At 60.7% G+C, this 23116-nt stretch overlaps 1 protein-coding gene across 6 annotated transcripts; it reads right to left on the reverse strand.

Annotated features, from left to right (window-relative positions):
• Window positions 1-296: 296 nt before the first annotated feature.
• On the reverse strand, window positions 297-21548 carry FAM53A (family with sequence similarity 53 member A). 6 transcript variants are annotated; one of them, XM_032492312.1, is made up of 7 exons: window positions 20478-21246; window positions 12177-12289; window positions 11551-11595; window positions 11201-11450; window positions 7455-7509; window positions 5412-6106; window positions 297-1038 (listed from the first exon to the last, which is right to left on the reverse strand). In XM_032492312.1, the coding sequence occupies exons 4-7, from the start codon at window positions 11276-11278 to the stop codon at window positions 760-762; spliced, it is 1107 nt and encodes a 368-aa protein (XP_032348203.1). In that variant the 5' UTR covers window positions 11279-11450; window positions 11551-11595; window positions 12177-12289; window positions 20478-21246; the 3' UTR covers window positions 297-759. The 6 variants fall into 6 exon arrangements, with proteins under 6 accessions (XP_032348203.1, XP_032348215.1, XP_032348200.1 ...); XM_032492324.1 differs by having other exon boundaries at window positions 12079-12289; XM_032492309.1 differs by adding an exon at window positions 19594-19704 and having other exon boundaries at window positions 11201-11595.
• Window positions 21549-23116: the final 1568 nt, after the last annotated feature.

The following is a 23116-nucleotide window of genomic DNA, read 5'->3' on the forward strand; positions in this document are numbered from 1 at the left end:
TGCCTTGGACCCAAGTCCAAACCAGTCAGAAGGCACTTTCACTAATGACAGGGACCTACGAAAATTTTCTCGGGGAATAAAATCAAGAAAATATCTCCAAGGATTATAAATGTTTTCTTTCACTATCATAAACGCCTTCTTAAACCTTAGATCAATGTCTTTGGTAGAAATCTTACGATGTTATGAAATTAGGAATGAAAAAAAGGAGACCCTACGTTCTGTCCTCTGCAGGGCCGAGGCTCAACCAAGCTGCTCCCACAACTCAGGAGATAAAAGTTAGAAGCAAAAGCCATATGTGCAAAGCAAATGCCTTTTATTGAAGTGACAGAGTGGGGTGGCCAGGGCCACCACCCTCAAGGCCTGTCCCAAGTCCTCAGCACAGAGAGCACTGACCCCGGCCGGCAGCCCGCGCCGCAGCCCTGCTCCTTACAGCAGGAGGAGCGGGCAGTGTAGGCCAGGGGTTCAGCACGCGGGGGACAGGTTTCCCACGGCTACACCACACACAGGCACTTCACAGCAGGCAGTTTACAAAAGGAACACAACCCCAGGCTGGGGTCTGCACGCAGACTCCAGTTAACAGAATGCCCTTTCGAAAATTCTTGTCAAAATAGAGACGCTTTCTCAGAACTGTAAAAGCCATAAAAATGCAAAATACTTCTTTAGGAGAGACTGCATCAAAGTGACACCTCGTGTCCGAAAAGCACGTTCATGGGGAAGAAACGGAGCGCCAGCCCCCACACCACTCCCCCTGCCCGACGCTCAGTTATTCTCGATCTGCTCCAGGTCCAGCTCACGGCTGCGGTCCAGAGGGAAGGCACCCTCCTCCCCAGCACTGTCCCAGTCACTAGGGTCCCCACCACTCCAGCCCTCACCCTCGGCGGCCACCCACTCCGGTGAGGCCCTCGGGCTAAGGCCGGCGGGCCGGGGCTGCAGGCCGTGGGGGTCACGTGGGGAGGACACGGCCGTCTTCACTCGGGCGTCATCCTCGTCCTCGTCTTCGTAATCAAGGGAGCAAAGGCTTTTTGAATTTTTTAAAGTCTGCAACAGAAAAGACACAGGCTTAAAGCACCTCCAGGAGGCCACAGGGGAGGCAGCATCCCAACGACCCTGAGAGGGGTCCCCAAGTTCACACAAGGCGTCCTCGGTCCCCTGGGTGTCAGCCGCACTCCCTCCCTCCCTGGGGGCTGCCTTCTCAGGGTCCCGCCCACCCCCATCCCCGCCTTGCCGGGTGGCTGGCCAGGCCTGCACTGTCCACTGCCTCATTCGGACCCAGGGCACCAGGGGGTGGGGGCCTGACACCCAGCGCAGCCCCAGATGCCAGGGACTCAAGTGTGGAGCTGTACCCACAAGCCCAGCAAGTACTCAGGGGAGGACTGGCCAGAGGCCCCCGGACCACGCCCAGTGTGGCCCCCACTTAGCAAACCACGCAACACCCACCTCCAAGGCCTCAGGTGGAACCCTGCAGGGCCCCCAAGCCCCTCCAGGCCAGTCCCCCTCTCTGGGCTCCCAGCCTCCCCAGGCAGGGTAGGAAGAGGCTTCTCTGCAGAACTGGCCCCCAAAGGAAACGCCAAGAGACACAGACTCAGGGGCCCCAGGCCCCCACGAAAAGCTCACGGCCGAAGAGCGACAGTGAAGGGCACGGGGGCTGACTGGCACTTTGGTCCTGTCAGGAACCCCAGCAGACACCCCCATGCTGCTGAACACCTGGGGAGCCCCTCTTGTGCGAGAGCGGCAGGGTAAACCCAAAGAGGAGATCTGAAGGAAACACGCGACACGGGAAGAAAAAACATCCTGAAAACCAAGTCACCAACGTCCAGAGGTAAGATCCTCACCCTGAATGAGAGGAAGGGACACAGGAAGAAAGAAAGTCAGGGACCCCATCTGGAGGCTGAGGCTCCCAGAGGTGGACTGAAGAAAACAGGGAGAGGCCGAGGGGGCTGCGCACCTGCCCCGAAGCCACCTCCCAAGCGACGCGAGAACCCGCGGGCCCGACAGACCCCTGGGGACCCGGCACGACCGACAAAAATGCACGCAAAGTCTGCCATCACGAGGCACCAGAACCTGCAGGACAGAGAGGGGCTGGGAACAAAGGACCAGGCGGACACGCAGGGGCCTGGAAGCCAGGGCCAGCATCTGTGAGCCCGGAGAGGCTGGGCCCCCAGGGCCAGCTCCCGACTCAGGCGGCAGGAGGGAACAAACACGCTCAGGGACACGCGAGGCCTCCGAATCCACATCCTCACTTCCCTTCTCAAGAAGCCATCCTCTGAATGAGACGGTGACCAGGAAGTTGGCTGCCTGGGCCTTGGGGACTGGTGCGGCCAGCACAAGTCCACACCGCCTCAAGGCTCCCCTCCCACCCCGCAGCAGCCCCACATGGTCACAGCCTCCCTCAGGCCCAGGACAAGGGGTCAGGCCACTTCTGGGCCTGTGGGACCTGCTCACAGCGCCCTCCCTGCACCCTGCCGCGGGCTGCCCCACAAACAGTGGACAGACGAGCAGGACAAGGGGCCTCCCCTCCACCCACCCGCTCACACTCCAGGGACGCCTTAGTCAGTGGTGGCCAACGACCTGATGGACCGCACCCATGTAATGAAGCCTCCATAAAACCCTGTAAATGGCGGGATTCTAGGGTGCTGGGAGGTGGGGCTGCCTGGAGAAGGCGTGGAAGTTCCGCCCCCTCCCCACGCCCCGCCCTCCGCATCTCTTCCAGCTGGCTGCTCCAGAGTGGTAGCCTTTAGAGTAAACAGGTGTCAGCAAGGCGGTGCTTTCCCGAGTTCTGTGAGCTGTTACAGCGGATTAGGGAACCCCTGATTTACAGCTGGTCGGCGGGAAGTGCAGGAGGCCGGGGACTCGGGCCTAGTGCCCAAGGTGAGGCTGTCTGTGGGGCTGAGCCTCACCCTGCAGGGTCTGCACTGACGCCAGGCAGTTAAGTGTCAGAACTGAATCGAATTGTCGGACACCCAGCTGGTGTCTGCAGAGAACTGGAGACGTGTGTGCGGTGGGGAAAACCCACACGTCAGGTGTGAGAGGTGGTGTGAGTCAACACAGACCACAGTAGTGTCCCCTGACCCACCAAAGAACTGTCACTCAAATGCTCAGTTTCAGGAGGCCGCGAGCTGGGAGCTGGTGAGGGACAGAGGGGCTGCCAGCCTGACCGAGGGGCAGGGCTGGAAACTGGCCTCTGCATCCGCCCAGACCTGGTCCCCATCCCCTAGAAAGATGATCAGAACTGACAGAAGAAGTTTTTCACAAAAGACTCTTTTAAACAGTCAATTTTGTGATTTGCTCACAAGGTTTCTATCTGCACACATTCGATCATTTCACATCAGGGATAAAAAAGACAAGTACAGAGGCCCTGAGAAATACAACGAGCAATTTGTTCCCAAAACTGAAACCTTAAATAAACCATATCCCAGAAATACACAGTTTGAAACAAACCGAAACAAAAGGAAACCCTGAACGTGTGGGCTGTTTAAATCCACACACACCCCGGGCCCCGGTGGCTTTTCAGTGGGTTCCACCAAACCTGACACGCAAAGGAGCCTGGCGGTGGCCCCTCCGGCCCAGCCCCAGTCTTCAGGTGCCTGCAGCCCGGCTGCCAGCGTGGCTGCCACCTCGCAGTGACCCTCAGCAGAACCAGCGGGCCTGAGCTGCTCCTGGGGGCCTGACCCTGGGGAACACAGCACAAATGGTGCTGTTTGTCACGTGGCCGCAGATGGCTGACCTACTATCTCATACTCTCATTCGAGACACCGCTCTGCTGGGGGTCAGGGTGGAATCAGTCAGAGGCGGGTTAGGACGACGTCTTGGTAGCACAGGGGTCATCAGGAGCCCGGCAGGACGACTGCAGAAGGAAGGAGAGACGCATCAGGACCACCAAGCCTGGGGATCACGTGACAGGTCTGTCCCTTTGGGGAGGCAGGCGTCTCAGTCCTGCCTGGCCGGGCCCCCAACTCCCGTTTCTAGTTTGAGGGCCAGTGTGACCCCCAAACCTCTTCCTACGTCCCAGCTGCCGGCTCCTCCACGCTCTTCCCCCAGCCTCTCTGCAGAGCGGCCTCTCCGAGGCAGAAGGTGGTCACGGCCATCGTTGGCCCGGAATTCCACAAGGGCAGAACCGCCCACCCCAGCAGAGGGCAGGGGACACGAGAACCAGGATCCTGATCCTTGCAGCTGTCCACACAGCACACACACAGTCACACACATACACATACGCCCTATGCAGATACACACTTGCACACGTGGCAGCTGGGGGCTGCAACCCCCTGGAAGGTACGGCACTCAGAAGCAGCAGCCCCTCGGCCCTCAGCTGCCCCACACCGCATGTGCCTGCATCACCCCTGCTGCCCGCTGGGCCCACGGCTCACTCCAGCCCATCACCCTACAACTGCCCCTTCCTGCCCCAGGGGTCGGGACGTCCACTCCAGCAAAGAACCACCCAATAGCGAGGCTTCCCCCGGCTCTGTTCCTCCTGCCCACTCTGCAGCCCTCTCCCACAGTCCTGCCCCCTCAGGGCCCACAGACCCTCACCGGGCACTGGGAAGTGGGGGGTGCCTGTGGGGCTCATGAACTGCTTTCCTCTGTGCCATCTGGTTTCAGGGACACCCACCTTCAGTGCAAAGCTCAGAACACTTCCTTCCTAAACCCCAGCTCTGCAGAAGTTTCCCAGCCAGCAAGTCTGGGTGGGCAGCCCTCTCCCAACCACTGGGAAGAATCTTCAGGAAACCCACCAGTCAAGAAAGGCAAGGCTGATGGTTCTGTCAAGAGCACCGTGCAGCCTGACTCCGTCTGCATGCTGTCTGACGACGGTGACCCCAACCCATCTGCGAGGTCCTGCTCGCCCTCACCCGCCCCCGACCAGGACCCCCGCGCAGCCACCCCATGCGATGCGGGGAGCACGGGCGTCCATTTCTCACACCCAGGACTTGCTTCCTCAGCCCACCTCCCCCCAAGAAGGTCCCGCCCTCTCCCTGCAAAACCCAGGGCCGGTACTCGAGAAACCGGCTCTTTCCTCTAAGTCTGCTTTAAACGGCCCACTGTCAGCAAACAGCGAGGCACAGAGGCGCAGGCGGTGTCACCCGGACACCAGAATCCTCAACCTGGTCCGCAACCCAAACTCAGAACACCACTTTTCCTGAGAGGCGTCGGTGGAGGAGAAGCCTGGGGTCAGACGGTGCCCGCTCAGCCTTGGGTACCCGGACGTCTCCTCACGACCCAAACTATCTCCCCCCTGAAAGGGGCAGTTCAGGCTCCCACTCCCCCCAGGTTTGTGCGGCAAGGGTGCCGGCGCAGAGGACGGGGCGCAACCCCCCGCTGCCACCGCCCACGCGAGCGCAGAGAGCACGGCCCCCGCCCCGCCCCAGAACCGCCCTGCGGCGGCGGCGGCGGCGCCCAGAGGGCCGAGGAAGCCTCACCCGGGTCATTTTCAGGAAGTCCAGGGACGGGCGCGGCCAGCGGTCCTCCTCGCGCCTGCGCTTCAGCCGGCTCTTCCCGCCCGCGCGCACGCACGGCTGCGAGCGGCACCGGAGCAGGCCCCGCCTGCGGCCCAGCTGGGGCGTGGACGTGGGCGAGCTGCCGGCCGAGGGCGGGGCCGCGCCCGCCGCCACCAGGTGCTCCTGCGATAGGGACAGGCGGCGTCGCGCGGGCAGCGCCCAAGGGCCCGCGGGTCGCCAGGCCGGGCCTAAGCTGCCGTCGCCCAAATCCAAGAAGCCGCTGCTGGCCGAGGCCGGCCGGGGTGCGGGGGGCGAGGTGGGGCCGGCCGCAGGCAGGGCGTGGCCCGGCGACCAGGCGCTCCGGGATGGGCCGGCGCTAGGGCTGCCCTGCAGCGTGGCGCTCCCGCCGCTGTGGCACCGCCTCTTGGAGACCGGAGTCCAGACCCTGGAGCCGCCCGGGCGCCACGGGGAACGGCAGCGCGCCAGCTCATCCGGCTCCGACAGGGACCGACAGTGTCGCTTGGTGGGCGGTGCCGAGGGCGGCCCCCCAGGCTCCCTGAGGTCCCGGGCGCTCACGGCGCCCAGGCTGCTGGGCGAGAAGGGGACGGTGGGGCCCGCGGCCGCCTGGCTTCCGACGGGCGGTCCTCGGCTGACGACCTTCCAGGGGTGCTTGTCTTCTGGGGAAACACGAAGGAGAGACGGGTGAGGGGGGCCCAGGCACATCCTCCTCGCACCCGCGGCGCCTGCCTGGCCTTGGGGTGCGCCCAGATCAGCTCACAGGCGCCGAGGGGGCTCTTCGCACCGCGCCGGGAGTAGCGAATTCCTCCCTTCTCCCCGCCCTGCGCAGCCACAGCGCACACCGAGGTGGGGATCCCGCTGGGACAGAGACCCTGACACTGCGGCCTCCGCTTCCTCGCCATTGAACCTCAGGGGCGTGAGGGTCAGACGAGGCCGAGCATCCAGGAGTCAACAGTTGATGGTCGCACATGACGGCACCTGAGTGAACGGGGCAGCCTGGGAGCAGGTCTGGGGCTGGTGGAAGTCCAGATCCCCTGCTAACCTGGCCCAGAGGGTGTCCAGCAGCCCTGTGCTGGCCACTGCTGTGTGTCACCACCAGATGAGGGGCCTTGGCACAGAGGCCAGAGGACCCTGGGAGGAGACCAGGCCCGGGCAGGGAGACGCACGAACAAAGGCCCCAGGGTGACCCTGGGGTCGAAGAAGGCTCGGTCAGTCAGAGGGGAGAGCAGAGCTCTGTGGGCCTGGGGGCAGCCCAAGGGGCTCTGAGCCCGGACTGGCCCCCTGTGGGAAAGAGACATGGCACTCAGGGCCAGGAGCGGGGCCCACACCTCCTCCTCCCATCTGGTCACTGGAGAGCTTAGGGAAGCCTTCACCGAGCAGCCCAGAGAGCAGCTAGTACAGCATCACCACAACTGTGAGCAGGGCTGCAGGGGAGGACCTGGATGCAACTCAGGCTGTCCCACCTGAAATCACCCCACTCTGACGATGGACACCAGCCACAGAGGATCACAGGAGCCAGTAGTTCTCACACTCACTCTCACAGACTCACACTCAGGCAGCTAGGCCTCCTGGCCCACATGAGGGGCGTGCACTGGAGGGAGGGGGGCGCCCCAGACCCACACCCTCCAGGCACAGAGGTCCCCCTACACCCACCGCTGACTGCGTGTGCTCCGCATACACTGCCTGACACCGTCCTGTTCCCGCCCTTCGGCGACTGCAGGACCCCATCTGAAAGGAGGCCCTTTCAGCTCGGCCCTGCCAGGCACCTTCCAGAAAGGGTACAGCAGCCCCAGACCCCACCCACTTTGCTGCCCAGAGGAGAGGCCTGGCCAGGCCCGGACGGCAGGCCAGCGGAGTGGGAGGACGGCTGCGGGGCCACCTGCCGCAGCGTAGCCAGGCTATACAGGCAGCCTCCCGTGCCCCTCCGCCCAGCAGACTGGTGCCCCCGGCTCAGGGTCCAAGGCCACAGCAGCCCAGGAAGACCTGCTGGGGCTTTTCAACACTTACTGTTGGTCTCAAAAGGGAACAAGCAGCCAGTTGAGCTCACGTTCTCGGCAGAACACTGAAGGTGAAAAGAAGGAAGTTTCAGTACTGTGGACTCACGCGTGCTGATTCAGAAACGGTTCAGGCGGGTGTTTTTCTCACCACAATCAACTGCACTTTCCCAGCACTGTCTTTTGTGATGAGTAAAAAGAACAGCACGGACCCTGGAATATGTCTTTCTCTTAATCAAGATTCTTAGAAGCATAACGATGTTCACCGAGTAAAGGCCATAAAAAGGCCCCCAGCATACTCACTGGCGCCAGGACCGTCCTGCTCTTCGGGAAGCCCTCCGCCCGTGGTGCCCACACGGCCGACCCCTCCGTCTGGCGAGCGGCCAGCTGCAGGGCGCAGCGACCCACGGGGCCCTGCCCGAGCCCACGCAGCTCTCTTCTTGGCCATAATCTGCCCATCAATTGAAGGGGCTGCGTGCAGCTGCGGGCCACTCAACACCTGTCTGTCTGTCTGCTTTCTCGCGCTCTCCTGACCTCGCGTGCGGTCACGGCCGCTCACCTTTTCCTGCCCCTCAAGTCCTCTCCATCACAACAAGACTCTCAGTCATGGAGTCTAGCTTCTCAGGGACAGTTTCATTGGATTTCCAAAGTCATGATAAAAAAAGGAAATCTTTTGTTGCTTCTCATAAAATAAGTTAAAAGCTAGGTCATCGCTCAGAAAAAAGAGGCCTGCCAACAGTCAGGCTGGGCAGAGCAGAGACCTTGTCGCACAGGATTTCAAGAGCCTGGCTCCAGCGTGGGCACCTGGTGACCATGAGGTTCTCCACCAGAGAGCCCCAGTCAGATGGAGCCGATGAAAAAGCAGCTCTGTCAAGGAACAGAAAGCCCGCGGTGAACACGGAGCCCACAACGCCGTGGAAATCCACACCTTTGTTGCTGCAAACCCGCCTAGCCCTGGGGGTATCAGCCCTCCCCTGGGCTACCCTCCCAACACAAGCACCAGGGACCATGTTCTCATGTACAGCGTAGCCCACCCCCCTCAGGCTGCGTCCCCAGCAGCTAGCAGCGTCCTACCAAAGTGGGGCACACACCTAGCAGGCGCCCACTGGGCCAGCTCAAATGGTGCCACACAGGAGCCCAGGTTCCAACATAGAGCTACACAGGCAAGGGCCATGTAGGACAGCCCAGGACCCCTGGTTTTGGACGGAGCCACACTGAGAGCAGAGCAGGGCTGGCCCTGGCCTCCGTGGAAGGATGGCCGCTGGGCTGTGTGCTGGCGACTCCCAGGACCAGTCTACACGACACCTCGTGCGAAGGAGCCCCGACAGACGAGGTGGCCTCTGCACACTCGCTGGAGACACGCAGGAGCTGAGGCCACAGGTTCACGTTGAGGCAGGCCTGGCCCACCACACTCACAGAGGCTCCATCTCGGTCTACGTGCAGGGCACAGCCAAGCGGAAGAGCTGAGGCTGGTCAAACCAGGCCTTGAGTCCAGCTCCCCTGACCAGCTTGCGACCAGGGCAGGTCAGCTCCTCTCTGTGAGCCTGGAATACCCCACCTAGGACAGGAGTGACCATGGAACACACACGGCAGGGTTGCTGCTAGGGTTACATAAGAACACAGGAACCCTCCATGCTCCGTGATGGAGAAAAGACGTTTCTGGAAAGGGTGTGGGGCTGACCACACATCCACACAAAAAGACAAGGAAAGTCCGACCCTGACCTGCTTCATCCCACACGTGAACTTCAGTTCAGAGAGTGCAGGCTTCAAGCTAAGGGCAAAACGGCAGCACTTCCTGAAGAAAGCATAAGAGAGTATCTTCCAGACTCAGGTTAGCAAAGACGTCATAAGTGGGATACAAAAAACACTCACATGGATACATTCGTCTACACTAAAATTTAGAATTTCTTTTCATCAAAAGACACCATTAAGAGAATGACAAGGCAAACCATAGGATAGGAGGAAAGATCTGCAGAACACACATCCGAAGAAAGACTCAGAGCCAGAATATATAAAGAGTTCCCACAAACCAATAAGAAGTGCACACCACCCACAGGAAAAAGGAGCAAAAGGACACCAAAAACGACACACTACCGTCAGTAAGCACAGGAAATGGTGCCGACCTCACTGGTCAAGGCCGTGAGGTCAGAGCCGCAAGGAGACACCACACCTGACCGGAAGAAAGTACAGGCTGAGGTGCTGCTAACGGACACCGCTGGGCAGACCTTCCCCACAAGTGGAAGCAGACGTCCCAAAACAGCTGGCACGTAAATGCCATCAGTGGCACTGTTCTTAACAGCCAGTTGTGGACACAGCCCAAGTGTCTGTCCAGCAAACAGGGCAAAGGAACAACCACCGAAGCACCAGCCACATGGCAGATTCCAGAAGCGTTCGCGTCGAGAGGAGAAGCCAGACTCCAAGAGCAGGTGCTGCGCCACGGCACTTCTGTAACCTTCCAGGACCCGCCAAGCCACGTGGGGCCACGGGGACTTCCCGGGGCAACGGAGACGTGTGGTGTGGCAGGGACGAAGTTACTGTGTACCCAGCTGGCAAAGGTCACCCACTCAACACCAAACACAATCTGCACACGTCACTGTATGCAAATTATACCTCACTGGAAAAATCTCCCTTAAACTTAAGAGTTTTGAAAGCTGAGCTTTGCACCAACCCCAAGTCTGGACCTGTGCACACGGGCACGCCAGAGGCACACACCGCACGTGACCCTCCCTGACCTCGCCCCTGCCCCCTCGCCCCTCCACCCCGCACCCTTTGGAGGCCGCACGGCGGCCGCTGGCCCCAGCCCCACTCCCCACCCTGCAGCAAAGTTGGCAGCTATCCTGACCCGGATTGTGGCCTCTGCTCTGGCCCCGCCCTCACTGAGAATGGACGCCAAGCACCTGTCCCCACAGGGCCCCTGGCACAGGCACCCTGTGAGACCCTTCCCCAGGCTCCACCCGGCTCACCACCCACCGCTTCGGCGCCACCAAAATCCAGCCCTGCGTCACTTCTCAACACCCTCTACCCACTCTGCTTCTCCCAGCACGCCACAGCGACCCCCCAGGCACCCTGCTCACCGTCTGCCTCCCCTCAACACCCCCAGCATCCAGAACAGCCCCATCCCTGCTCTCGGGGAGCCTCGAGCCCGAAATCAAACAGGTGAGAGAGGTGACGGGGAGTCCTTGCTCCAAGACACAATCGTTTGTGTATTTCACTACGTAAGTGATTCCTGGTCTTCAAGAGGTGAACGTCAGGAAGAGCAGGTGCTATGAACAAAGGCTGTGCGCCCACGCGTGGTGCCGAGACCACGCGGGCCCGCCGGCAAGCCTCCCCAGGAGTTCGGTGAACACCCACGGTACACGTGGGGCTTGTCTTCCAAACACGTGTGTCCTGACAGAGACTCGTGGGGCTTTCACCAGAGTAAAATCCTCTCCGTCACCATGGGCAGAATTACAGGTCAGAGTTTTCTCGTCATGGTCTCTTTATAAAGAGAACTGCCTGTGGCCCCCTTCCTCGTGGACCATGGGTGACACACAGGCCAAGGGCTGGGCGCAGGCGCCTGGGGCCAGGCCCCCAGCATCAGGCAGGTACAGAGACTCCGCTGCCTTCCTCTGGGCCTATGATCCAACCAGATGGGGCTGGTGGCCTGAAGGTCACAGTAACATGACCCTAGAAAATGGCTCCCTGGCCTCCCCCATGTCCCTCCACCTGGCTGAGGCCCAGCTTGGGCAGTGTCCCCCAACCCCGGGGTGGGCAGCTTACCGGGCCAGCATCGTAGCTCTTGTGGGTGAGGTCGTCCAGGCTTTGGTTCTGCAGCTTCTCAGTGATGAGGGTGACCATGGTCCAGGGCCTGTGTTCTCTGTCCACACCAGCAGGCCCTGGGGTTCTGCAACATCGGGCTTCAGGAGGCCCAGGCCGTTGCAAGGTTTGAGCCAACCCGCCAGGCCGCGTTTGTTTTAAAAATCAGTGATCCATTCCCAAGGGCTCCTCAGAGCTTCATGTCTGGTTTTTGCTGAAGAGAAATTGTCACAAGTGACTACGCGCAAAACCACTCGGCCAAGGCCACACTCACCTGCCGGCTCCACGCGTGCAAATGTTCCTGGTCTTCCTACCTGACAAAGGCCCTCCCGCTTTAAAACTGCCACTGGAGTCCTCTCCTGGAAAATGGAACGAAAGCAGGGGTCTGGCTGACAGGCGCAGGTGAACGCTCACGTGAGAACCAACACGGAGGTCTTCCCCACCCCTGCTCCAAACAGCGGGGAGGAGGCCCTGCGACGCCTCGGAAGCTAGAAAGCCGCTGGGAAGCGGACCTTCAGCCAGCACTGGGGACGCCCGAGGGACCACCTGGACCCACCTGGCTGCTGACCGCCGGCCACTGGCTGCAGCAACTAAACACCCCTCCCCAACTCCAGCCAGCCAGGCCAGGGCCCCGCCCCCAACTCAAGGTGGGGTTTCCTCCCAGGAGGGGAACCGGGGGATGCAGGTCTGCAGCAGGCCCAGCGGGCGGTGATGCAGGGAGGGGCACTGGCCTTACCAGGGACAGAGAGGCCCGCACAGGACCCAGCTCCCCACAGAGACCAACAGGGAGAGTCCCCAAGTCTGCATGCAGCTGGTCACCCCACCGCCACACACAGCCTCACCCCTCCCTGGTGGCCCTGCTGCCTGTGAGCAGCTGCCAAGGGCCACCAGCCCAGGAAGCTGTAGACAGACGCCACACAGACAGGAAAACCCCAGCAACCTGGAGACACAGGCACCGGAGGACGAAGCCTTCAGCAGCGTGCTCAGTCCCACCTCAGAGGGGAAGGTGGTGTGCCTACAGAACACGGTCAGAGCACCCTGCACAGGGAACACCTAGAGAGAAAGGAAAAGAGCTCTTGGAGATGAAACTCGAGCAGTGAGGGGACCTCCGGAACCTTCAGTTTAGGTTCCTAACTGCCACCAGAGGCCTCCTCGGGCCCAGCAGGCTGTCCAAGGCAGAGGGCATGAGGCAGGCGCCAGGTCCCACCTCAAACTGACCGTCCCCCTCTGGGCAGCATCACTGCCCCCAAGCCCCGGTGTGGATGAGGACAGAACCCTGCCGTGACCCCTGCCAGGACCTCAGGGAGCACTCAGCGTCCTGAAATGCATTAGCAAAACAGACCGGCAGATCCGGGAGGAACCTGTACGACGCTTCCACAGATGCTAAGAAGACACAGCACACCTTCCATTCCCAAAACACACACGCGCACTCTCAGCTGGCATCGACAGGCCTCCTCAGCGTGGCTCTGAAACACCAGGCCTGAGGCCAGCATCCTCCCAGGTGGGGAAACGGAGGTGTTCCAGAAAACACAGGGGCAGGACAGAGCACCCACGGTCACACCGCACCTCGGCGCATGCCGGGCAGACGCAGGAAGGCATGGGGCCCCCCTGTCAGCAGGAGCGTGTGGACCCGCGGGTGGCGTGCGCCCCAACCACAGGCCCCATCCACAGTAGGGGAATATTCGAGGCCAGGAGAGGCACTTGCTGTCAGCACTGTCCATGGCCACGTCCCCTGGTCTGAAGCCCGTCCACGAGCTCTTCAGCACCTGGTGTGCTCAGCACTGACAGCACTCCCGGGGCCCCACCGTCTGGACAGGGGCACAGCAGGGACGCCAAGGCTCAGACAGGAGGGCCAGGGCCAGCCAGCTCCCCAGAGGGGCAGCTCTGTACCATGAGGGGCTCTACTTCAACATGTTTGGAACCAGGGAGACGAATCACAGGGGGCCACACGGCACCGCCAGCCACAGACACACCACCAGCCCAAGTCAGTGGGCAGGGCCAGCCAGGCCATGGAATGGCACCCACAGCTCAGCCAGGTTCTTCCTGCCTCTGCACACACCCACTTGGGCCCCGCACAGGAGAGGGGCGTTACAAGGGCCCCTTCAGCCCGACGTGGGACAGGCCAGCCCACAACGGCCACGCACTGCCCCCAACAGATGGTGAGGGGGCAGCGTCCTCTTCTGCCCTCTGCCCACCGTGCCAGCTCCTCAGGATCTCTGAGACCCTCCTGTGACGCCCCCTCCTGAGTCAACATAATCCTAGAAAGGTGACAGCAATCACAACAAAATTTGAAAAAATTATAAAACAAGTAGTATTTTACTTTCAAAACAAGCCCACATCCTTGGAGGCCTGGCTGATTTCCAGGCTCAGGGCGGGGAAGAACCAGCAGAGGCTGGAGCACCTCCAGGTGCCAGAGGTCCAGGACAGGTGCAGAAAGTGCTGACAGGGCCCAGGAGCCAAGGAGAAGGGGCAGCACGTGGGTCGTACTCCACAGGGAAAATGAGACCCACGAATCCACTCAGATGTAAGTAACTGAAAAAATAGAGAAGCGGGGGAGGGGAGGCTCTCCCTGTGGGTATGATGCCAACTCAGAAAGGTGGATGGAATGACAGTGTGTTTTTAATCACCATCTGACAAACATCCCATGATGTTTCAGGCAAGATTCATCAATGAAGCTAACACCGGGGGGTGGAAGGAGGAGAAGCAGGTATCACACAGCCCCAGAGCATCTCCCGGCAAGACGCTCCTTCATCACAAAGGGAGGTGCTGACTGCACAGCAGAGAGGCCTGACGGCACCGAGCGGCCGGGGCGGGCATGGCCAGTCCCAGACAAAGTGGCACTGGGGACACGCTGGTCAGCACACAGCAGCCCTCCCACACCCCCGATTCCTGCCTGAAACGGAGACCCTGAATTAGCTGTGAGGAAAGTCAGACAAGCAAGGTAAGCTGCGCAAAGCATCAGCAGCAGTCAGCAGCGGCAGGGCCGTTGAAAAAGACAAGCGTGGAGGCCCCGCCCCGCCCACGACACAGGAGGACACGGCGGCCAACGCGTCATGGGGTCCTGGGTCTGTGACAGGGCTCAAGGGGACAGTGGCCAAAGCCTGCATGGGCACTGGGGTCAGACCCAGCACTAGCCTTGTGTGTCCTGATCCGACCCCGACACTGCTCCACGTCAGGGGGGACGCCAGGGGGGACGCGCGGCCCTAAAGCAGCGCACAGCCAGGTGGAATGGCCCTCCCACGACCACGGAAGAAGTGCAGGGAAATGCAACAGAACCGCTTAACGCAAACACAGGCTGGCCAGCGGGCAGACAGGTGCCCCGTACCAGGCATGGCAGCTGCGGGAACATGACCACGTGGAGAGGACCCCTGCCCACCAGCTGCAGCCCCTTCCGAGGGGGTAGGGGCTGGGGCTGCGTGGAAGAGAACCGGACCCTCGTGTGCAGCACTGTGATCTCCCTCCCAGAGCAGGGGCGCACCACTCGTGGTGACGATCACAGATTCACAACCCCGTGCACCAGCTCCCCGGGGCTGCCACCACAGAGCTCCCAAATCCGCTTCCTCCCAGTTCTGAGGCCAGAAGTCAGAAGTCAAGGGGGTCAGCAGGATGGTTCCTGGGGCTCCGAGGGGGCACCCCTGTCCCTCCCCAGCTTCCGGAGGGAGCCGTGGCCGGCAGTCCTTGGTGTCCCTTGGTTGTGCCAGCATCCCCATGCCAGCCTCCGCCCCCACTGCACACGGCCTTCTCCCTGGGTGTCCTGTCTCTCCATCTCTTCTTATAAGGACACCAGTGACTGGACTGAGGTCCACCCTAGCCCAGTATGACTTTATCTTGATTTTTACATCTCAGCCACATCTGCAGAGACCCTGTTTCCAAATACGGTCATATTCCCAGGTCCCAACACAAGGCCAGGCCGGCTCCCCTCACAGGAGATGCAACGACCAGGACGGACAGTCAGTAACGCACAGCCCGTCCCTGCTCCAGACGCAGCGTGATGAGCCCAGGATGGGCAGCTCAGGACAGCGTCCCAGCCCCAGGGTCATGCTGCCAGCTGGTGGCAGGTGCAAAGAAGGACAGGAGCAGGACCCCGTTCCTGGCAGGGCAGCCCCCAGGAGGGGTGGCAATGAAGCCAACACTGGAAGCTGAGGAGATACCAGGAGAGAGGCGCAAAGCCAGGCCTGGGTGCCAAGGGGGATGCAGATGCCAGTCGTGAAAAAACTGACCGGCCCTGCTGACCGGGAGGGGAGGGGAGGGGAAGGAAAGGGGCTCTATCCCACAAGCCACTGCATGGACTGAGGAAGGCCGGGCAGCTGGGGCTCCTCACGGCCTCCGGGAGCACAGGTGGCCTCCGACTCCCACCACAGCCCCTGCACAGGAAGCAGCCCTCTGAGATCCGACACGCACGCACCAGACCACCCCCACGGGCCCCAGGGAACCCTCCTCCTGTGTCAGGTGAACCCACGCCAGAGGAAGCAGGATAAAGGACTCAGCTCCACTTTTCCTGCGATAAGAACTTCAAACACATCATCCTCACCTCCAGGGATGCTGGTCCTTCTCTGCAACCAAGCCAGCCATTGTGTGGCTGACCTCCCCTGGCTCTTCCCCTCTCCTCCACCCCTGTGAGGCTCAAGCCACCTCCGCCATCCCGGGTGGGTGCAGTCACTAGGCTGTTCCTTCCCATCCACTCGGCCTCAACAGAAAGCAACCACAGGGTTCCAGCCCCCAGGGGCAACTGGTGGCCGCAGGACAGAGGCCAGAATCATCACACTGGCCCCCAGGCCCCCAAGGCCTAACCCTCCTGCTCACCTGGTCCCAACCCACCTCTGCACTCAGCACGCAGGCCACACAGGGCGTCCTCCCGGCCCAGGCATGTCATGCAGGCAGCAGGCGCCCCGCACGCTGCGCGGGGATGAGCCCGAGCACAGGCCAGCCTGGGCGGCGAGGACCTCTCGCTGGCTGCTCTGGCCACGCCCACTCCCTGGACTCCACCCTCCAAGAGGGCACCAAAGTGGGCTTTGTTTTTCTGTTTTTTCATTTCCATTTATTAACAGAGTCAGATGCAGCGCCCATAAAGCCGTAGTGAGTGTCCCGGGGCAGCCGGTCAAGCACCACAAGCGGTGCCAAAACACGGTCTCCTGGCTCTGGGGGCCGAGCTCCCTCTGGGGGCGCAGGCAGGTCTGCTCCAGGCTCTGTCCTGGCTGCTCGCCACTCCCTCGCCTGTGAGGGCGTCCCTCCCCATGACTGTGTCCAAAGTCCCTGTTACAAGGACACCAAGCATTTGGGATCGGGGCCCCCACTCCAGTGTGAATTCAGTTTAACTACCTGCCTCTGCAACAGCCCTACTTCCAAGGCCCTGAGGCTTAGGGTTTCAACGTGCGAATTTTTAGGGGACACAAGTCAAACCACAAGGCACATCCCTTCCATTGTGGCAACGCGTTGTTTTAAAAACCAATGCCACTGCGTTTCTGTACCACACAGAAGGCCAGCACCCACCCCCTCCCCAGCCCTGCCCTCAGTATCTGTTACGTCCACACTTAGCAGTGCACGTGCACAGCTGTCCTCGATGGTTCCATTTCACACATTACCTACAGACTCTGTGGAGCAGCATGGCGCAGGTCTCCAAGCCTCCCGCTAGGTCATCACTGACAACACGCTGTCACTGTGAACGGTCCTCCAGCTGAGACACACAGGGGAGGCTGGTTCCCAAGGTGAGTAACTCCCTCCTCCTCCTCCTCCGCGCAGTTTCTGCCCAACACACTCTTCCCACCAACCCGTCGAAGGAGTTGTAACTCGACAAGCAAGCCTCGTTTGGCCAGAGCCATTGGGACGGCCTGCAGCCCTTACGCTCCTGGACCAGGCACAGGCCAGCCTGGGGAGGGATGCCTCCCCCAGGTCCAAGTGCAGCCAGCAGCTGGGCTGGGCCTCGCCCTCCGCTTGCGGCTCCCAGAGCAGGGGGCCCGGCGGGCGTGTAATGCCTGCACCCCTTCTCTCCTCCCTGGATGCCAGCCGGGCTCCCCAAATCTTCCCTCTCCCAGAGTTGGGAAGTGTGCAGGGGCCTTGGGCAGGGTCTTCTGAAGGGGGAAACTGAGCCACTGAGGCCTCAGAGATGTGCTGGCTTCATCGATGAGTCCGCCAGCCCCCTTTCCCAGGTCTGTTTCTAGAACAGCCAGCCCTCCCAGGCCTCCACCTCTGCTACTTTCCTGTTGCTGCTGAACTGCTGCCACGACCGGCCCTGGACGTCGTCCTCCAATGACGCTTGTTTCTGTACCTCCTGTTTAGCCACCACGTTCAGAGGCGTCCGCACCTCTGAACGCCCTGAGCCTCGGCCCGCGCTCCTCTAAGGCTGAACCCACCACAGGGCTCTCCTCCTCACGGCTTTCCCATCCCGGCCAGCCCAGCCCAGCTCCCTCGCTGGTCTCTGCTTTCGGGCCGGAGGTTCCTGTGTGCCGATCACCTTGCTCTCCATTCCTGCTAAGAGAGGGTTTCTCGAGGCCAAGACTCGAGGCTGCCTGGCCCTTGGGGAGGTGAGTGAGGACCTGCAGTTCAGTGAATCTGTGCGGACACGGAGGCTCCAACAGCGGCAGCCTTGGGGCACGGGCAGAGCCACCTCCACACGTAGCCTCTCTCTGCCACCCAAGCCAGACCCCGCCACCGGCTGCGAATCGGACACCAGACTCAAGCCTGAGCTCTGGACGGGCCACTCCAGCTCCTGCTGGCTGGCTTCTGACCCACGAAGTGGGGAGAAACTCTCCAGTACCCACTTAGCTGTTGGGCCAGGGCCTACCCCAGCACACACGGAAGGCCAAAGCCAGGCGGTTTCAGACATGAAAGCCTCAGGTTCCGGCGGTTTTCACAAAAAAGAAGTGTGAAGCCCACCAGCACCTCAAGGCTGAGAACATCCCAAGTTCCAGGAGCGTTGTAGCTAACACAGTGCAACCTCGCAGCTAACACAGCGGCACCAACTCCAGCTTCTCTGACTTTTCTTTTTATTTAGTTTTCTCTCAAAGAGCACTTAAACAGAAACTCATAACCTGGTTGAACATTAGTTATTAACTAGCAATCGCTGGTGCAGGGTTTTTAGCACATGACTGCAGACGCTCTGGCACGCCCCCCATGAGAAGGTGGAGTTTAATTGCCCCTTGACCAGACGCAAAGTGACTTCCAGGTGCCACAAAGGCCTGGTCCTTTTTGGGATACGCCTCGAAGATGCCATGCTGCAGGCAGCCCCACTGTTCACATCTTCCCAGCCCAGGAACCCAACACAGAGTGAGGATGTCCCAGAGGAGACACTTAGCCCCAGCCCCCATCTGACCAAGCTGCACGAGGCTGCTCCAAATTCCAGGCCCCGAAATCCTGAGCAGTAATAAATGATCATCGTTGTCTGAAGCCACCAGTTTTGGAGTTCATTTGTTACACTGCCATAGTAACCAAAACAGGGACACTTAGCAAAGCAAACGGAGCCAAATGCCCCTTTCTCGCTGTTGGAGTGGGTCACAGTCACCAGTCCTGCGTTACAGCAGGCTAGGAAGAAGGGGGGGGGGGTGGCCATGTCCCCAAGATCAACACCAGCCACACAGGTGAGGTTACTGCAGCCTGCCAAAATTGCTTGACCACTTCCCACTGGTGGCATGCAGGTACGACTCCACTTGAGGGGCTCAGTACCTTCTCTAACAGAACACAGTAGGTGCCACACTCAGTGATCCCTAGAAAAGCCCAAGGCAGAGACAGCCCTGCGCACAGGACCATGGAAGTCTTTTTGAGAAGACTTTGAAACAAGAAAATAAGACAAAAATCACATGTCCTAACTAACCAACATCTTACTAATGTTAAAACCCACAACTAGAGGGTTTAGACAACAGGACTATTAATTTAAAAGTGCCCAGAAACCATGTTTGAACCGTTATCTCTGCAAGCCAACAAAGGAAAAGAAACTCAAATCTTAAAAAGGAGATTTTCGTCATTACGTCTCTCCTAGTGCGTGGAGACTGCACCCAAAAACTTCCTTCTGAGAAAGGACACAAGGTGGGCTCTGATTGGCTGCACAGAAGACCCAGGGTTGGACCCGGGCTGGCCTGCTCAGAGCTGGGCTCTCCCAGGCCAGTGACCTCACCTCTCTGGGGAAGAACCACCCACCTCATGAGGCTGCAAGGACTCAGACTAAGGAAGATGCAGGAAAGTGCTGGGTCCCTGGCACACACGTTAAATTAGGACCACTTATAACAAATGCTGAAATGACTGTGAAAGTCAATTTTCCTTTGAAAAATATTATGGCAGAAAAAGTCAAAAAGGTTTATATAAAATTTTAATTTGCTTTTAAAAAAAAGTTTTTGAGTGTTTCAAATGCACCTGTAAAAAAATACCTGTTCTCCTGGTCCTTTCACCTCCCAGCAAACAAACAGCAGCCTGTTCCCTGTGCACACTGTGCAGATGAGCAGATGTCTCTATGACTAGGGAAGGTCCTGATGTGCCCACTTACAAAGAAGAAAAAGACAACAACGTTGGCATCCTCTCCAGTACATGTTTCCAGTAGCTACAAGAACAGTGCTCCCCTTTGTGGCTCCAAATTCAAAGTCAAGAAAATGTAAGGGTCCACCAAAGGGCATGCCTGTTACGGTGGCTCTTGTTCACCCTCCTGAGAGCCTTAAAGTGGCACCACAGAGCACACAAGAGGGACTGAGCTCCAGAACAAAGTCTAAGTTCCCTGCACAGTGAGCCACGGGAGGAGGCCAGTTTAAAGAAAAGCCACTGCTTCTAAACAATTGCTGTTTCAATTTCAAGTTGGGGGCAATTTCGAGTTGTCAAAATTGAGACAAACTCTTCCCCTGCTTTCTACCATCAGAGTGCGAGGCTGGGCTTCCCTGTCGGGACCTGCTTTGATGGGGACACACTCAAGAGACAGTGAGGTCACAGCTGAAGAAACAGAATCTATATGCTCAAGTTAAATTCTTGAAATGTTGTGAAACTGAAGTGCAGTCTTGAAGCCAAGCTAATCCACCCTGAAAGCTTTCAATGCTGAGAGATCATTATAAACTCAACTAAGCAATGAGTCAAGTTTGACTTTTTAAAAAAAAATGTATTTTGACATTAGGGAAGTTTAGAGTCCAGCAGAAGTAGCCTAAGATAAAATGCAAACACTTCAGCCAATTTAACATAGACTAACACATTTCAGATCTGCAGCTGTACTCAGAGTGAGGGAAAATGAAGTAGAAATAAAGTAAAAACACACACTATCCACCTAACGCACCTTTCTCCACCGACAGGAAGTCTTAAGACTCAAACCTCTCGTCTATGCAGAGAACGCAGCTTCGGAATCGACTTCCAATCACCTTCCACAGGTTGTTGGGGGGTCCGGCCTCCCCTCGTCGTGTGGGCCCACCTTTGGGGCTTCGTCAGGGCACAGCTTATCACATCAGACTTCCTGTTTCTCGCTGCAAGATGACAAGACACATGAGCCCCAAGAACCGCTGGAGCCGCGCGTCTCGGCACCGGAACGACAACAGCTCGCAAAGGCGACACCCAAAGTCGGTTCAGCAAGTGGCAGCGCGCCCGAGGCGCGGCCCCTCACAGTCAAAGGGTGCGTGGAGTGCACGGGGGCCCCGGGTGCGCAGGTTCTCGGGGAGCGCAGGGGGCCCCGGGGTGCGCAGGGTCTCGTGGCATAGGGAACCCGGGACGCAGGGCTCTTGGGACGCAGGGGGCCCAGGGTTCCGCGCGGCTCCTGGGGCGCAGGAGTCTCGAGACCTGGGACTCTTGGGGCGCGCACGGGGCCCCGGGCTGCGCGGGGTCTCGGGGCGCAGGGGGTCCTGGGCGCGGGGGGCCCGGGGCCTGAGCCGGCCCGGGGGTCGTGCGCGCGGCAGGAGTCCCAACCCCGGGTCGCGAGCCCCCGGGTCCCCGCGCCCTCAGTGACCCGCCCGCCGCGCTCTCCGGGTCCAGCGGCGAAAACGCTCGGCACCGGCACCGACGCGGGTGGAAAAGCATCGGGCCGCGCGGGCCGGGCCCGGCGCGCTGACGGGAGCGGGCACCTGTCCAGCCCAAGTTCACGCGCGGCCCCGCGCCGGGGCGCGCACGCACAACCCCGGACGCGCGCACGCAAGGACGGGCGCTTCGCGGGCCACGCCGGGCCGGTACCTGAGCACGGCGGAGGGGGGGCTGAGCGAGGGAGGCGCTGGCCCTCAGCCGCGCTCCTCCCTCCAAGGACAACGCGCCCCAGCCGCGGCGAACAGGACCGCGGCGGCGCCCCGCCCCCGACACAGGCCCCGCCCCGCGCCACGGCCCCTCCCATTAGCTGGCCCGCGCCTGCCGTCCCTCAGCCGCGCCGCTCCGCCCGCCGGGGACAGGGCCTGTGCCGCGGGGGCGGGACTGCTGCCGGCGGGCGGGCGGGCCGTGTGCCGACGGAGGGGCGGGCCGGCCGGGAGCGGGCCTCGAGCAGATGGGCGGGACTTGCGCAGACCGCGTTTCTGAGGCGGGTAGGCGAACAGCGCGTGCGCCTGGGGCGGCCCCGCCCCCGGGGTCGGAGCCCGACTCGCCTGCGGGCCTGCGGGCGCTGGGCGTGACGTCGCTCTCCTGGCTGCGAAGGCGGGCGGAGGCGGCGACTCAAGGCTGGTGGGGGTGACTGGCGCGGGGGACGCTGGGCTCAGAGCTGGGTGGCTTGGCCAGCGCCAAGGGCTTGGCCCAGCCGGCGGTTCCGGGCCCCACTTCGCGCACCATCCGGCCCGGAACCCTAACTCGCCGTCGCCGCCGACCCCGCCCTGCCTGTAATTCGCTGTGTGACCTTGGGCAGGTCGCTCGCCCTCTCGGGTCTCCCTGAGGCTCGGCCCAGTGACGGGCAGGGCGGCGGGTGCCCAGAGTCCGTGGTCCAGGGCTACTGGCAGGAGAGAAGGGTGGGCACTTGTTCGTCTGAGCACCGTGGTCCGGCTGTGGCCGGACCTCTTGGGGGCGGTCTCCGGGAGGTGAGGCTGGCGGTCAGCGGACTGGCCTTTGGAAGGGGCCCTGCCTCCCCTGCCAGCATTCCATCCTCGGGGGATGAAATGAGCGCCTGACCCAGGATGCTAGCTTCTGGCCGTACCCCGCTCCACTGGCCCCCGCAGCGGACACCGCCCTGCTACCCCCACCTCACGGGGCAGCCCCGAGGCCGGACGTCTCGTCCGCGGCTGTCTTCATGGGTTTGTTTCAGACGAGATAGCTCATTTAAAGGGTGCAGGCAGGGGAACGTGAGCAGGGTCACTGGGGCTGGGAGAGGCCTTAGGGACCATGTGGTCCAGAGCGCTCTCATTTGAGTCCCCAGACCCTGAGGTTTGTGGGGGAGGTGGGAAGGGGTCAGATTGGGAAGAGCAGCCTGGCACCTGTGTGCTCACTCTCCGCATGGGGGCAAGGGCTGGACTTGAAGTGGGGGCTTCAAGCTGGCCAGGCCCTGAGGTCAGACAAATGCTTAATGCATCAGGTGGTACCGCTTGAGAGGAGGAGAGGGACCAGATGGGGTGAGGGCTCTTTTAGGTCGAAAAGGGAGTGACACTGGGAAGAAACCCCAAGGAGGTGAGAGCATAGCCTCCTGGGCATCCTTGGGTTTGGGTGTTAGGGGAGACACCAGGGATGCAGCCCCCAAATGCCAGGCCAGGGCCTCCATGCAGGTTCTGGGCCTGGTGAGGCTGGTCCTATAAAGACTTCAGAGCCAAGCCAAGCCAGCTGTCACTGTGACTGGTGGGAAGAAGTCTCCCTGCAGCCTCCTGGAAGAGCTGGAGGCCAGCGTGGCTGGTGCAGGGAGCGGGGCCAGCAACACATGGGCTGGGGTGGGGTAGGGGATGGAGGTTTGCTCTGCAGACCAGCGAAGCCACAGGGGTCCACACGGCCATCCTTTCATCCCTTCCATGAGTCAAGCGGTGCTGGCCA

This window comes from Camelus ferus, chromosome 2 (assembly GCF_009834535.1).
Source record: "Camelus ferus isolate YT-003-E chromosome 2, BCGSAC_Cfer_1.0, whole genome shotgun sequence".
In the NCBI taxonomy this organism is placed as follows: Eukaryota; Metazoa; Chordata; class Mammalia; order Artiodactyla; family Camelidae; genus Camelus; species Camelus ferus.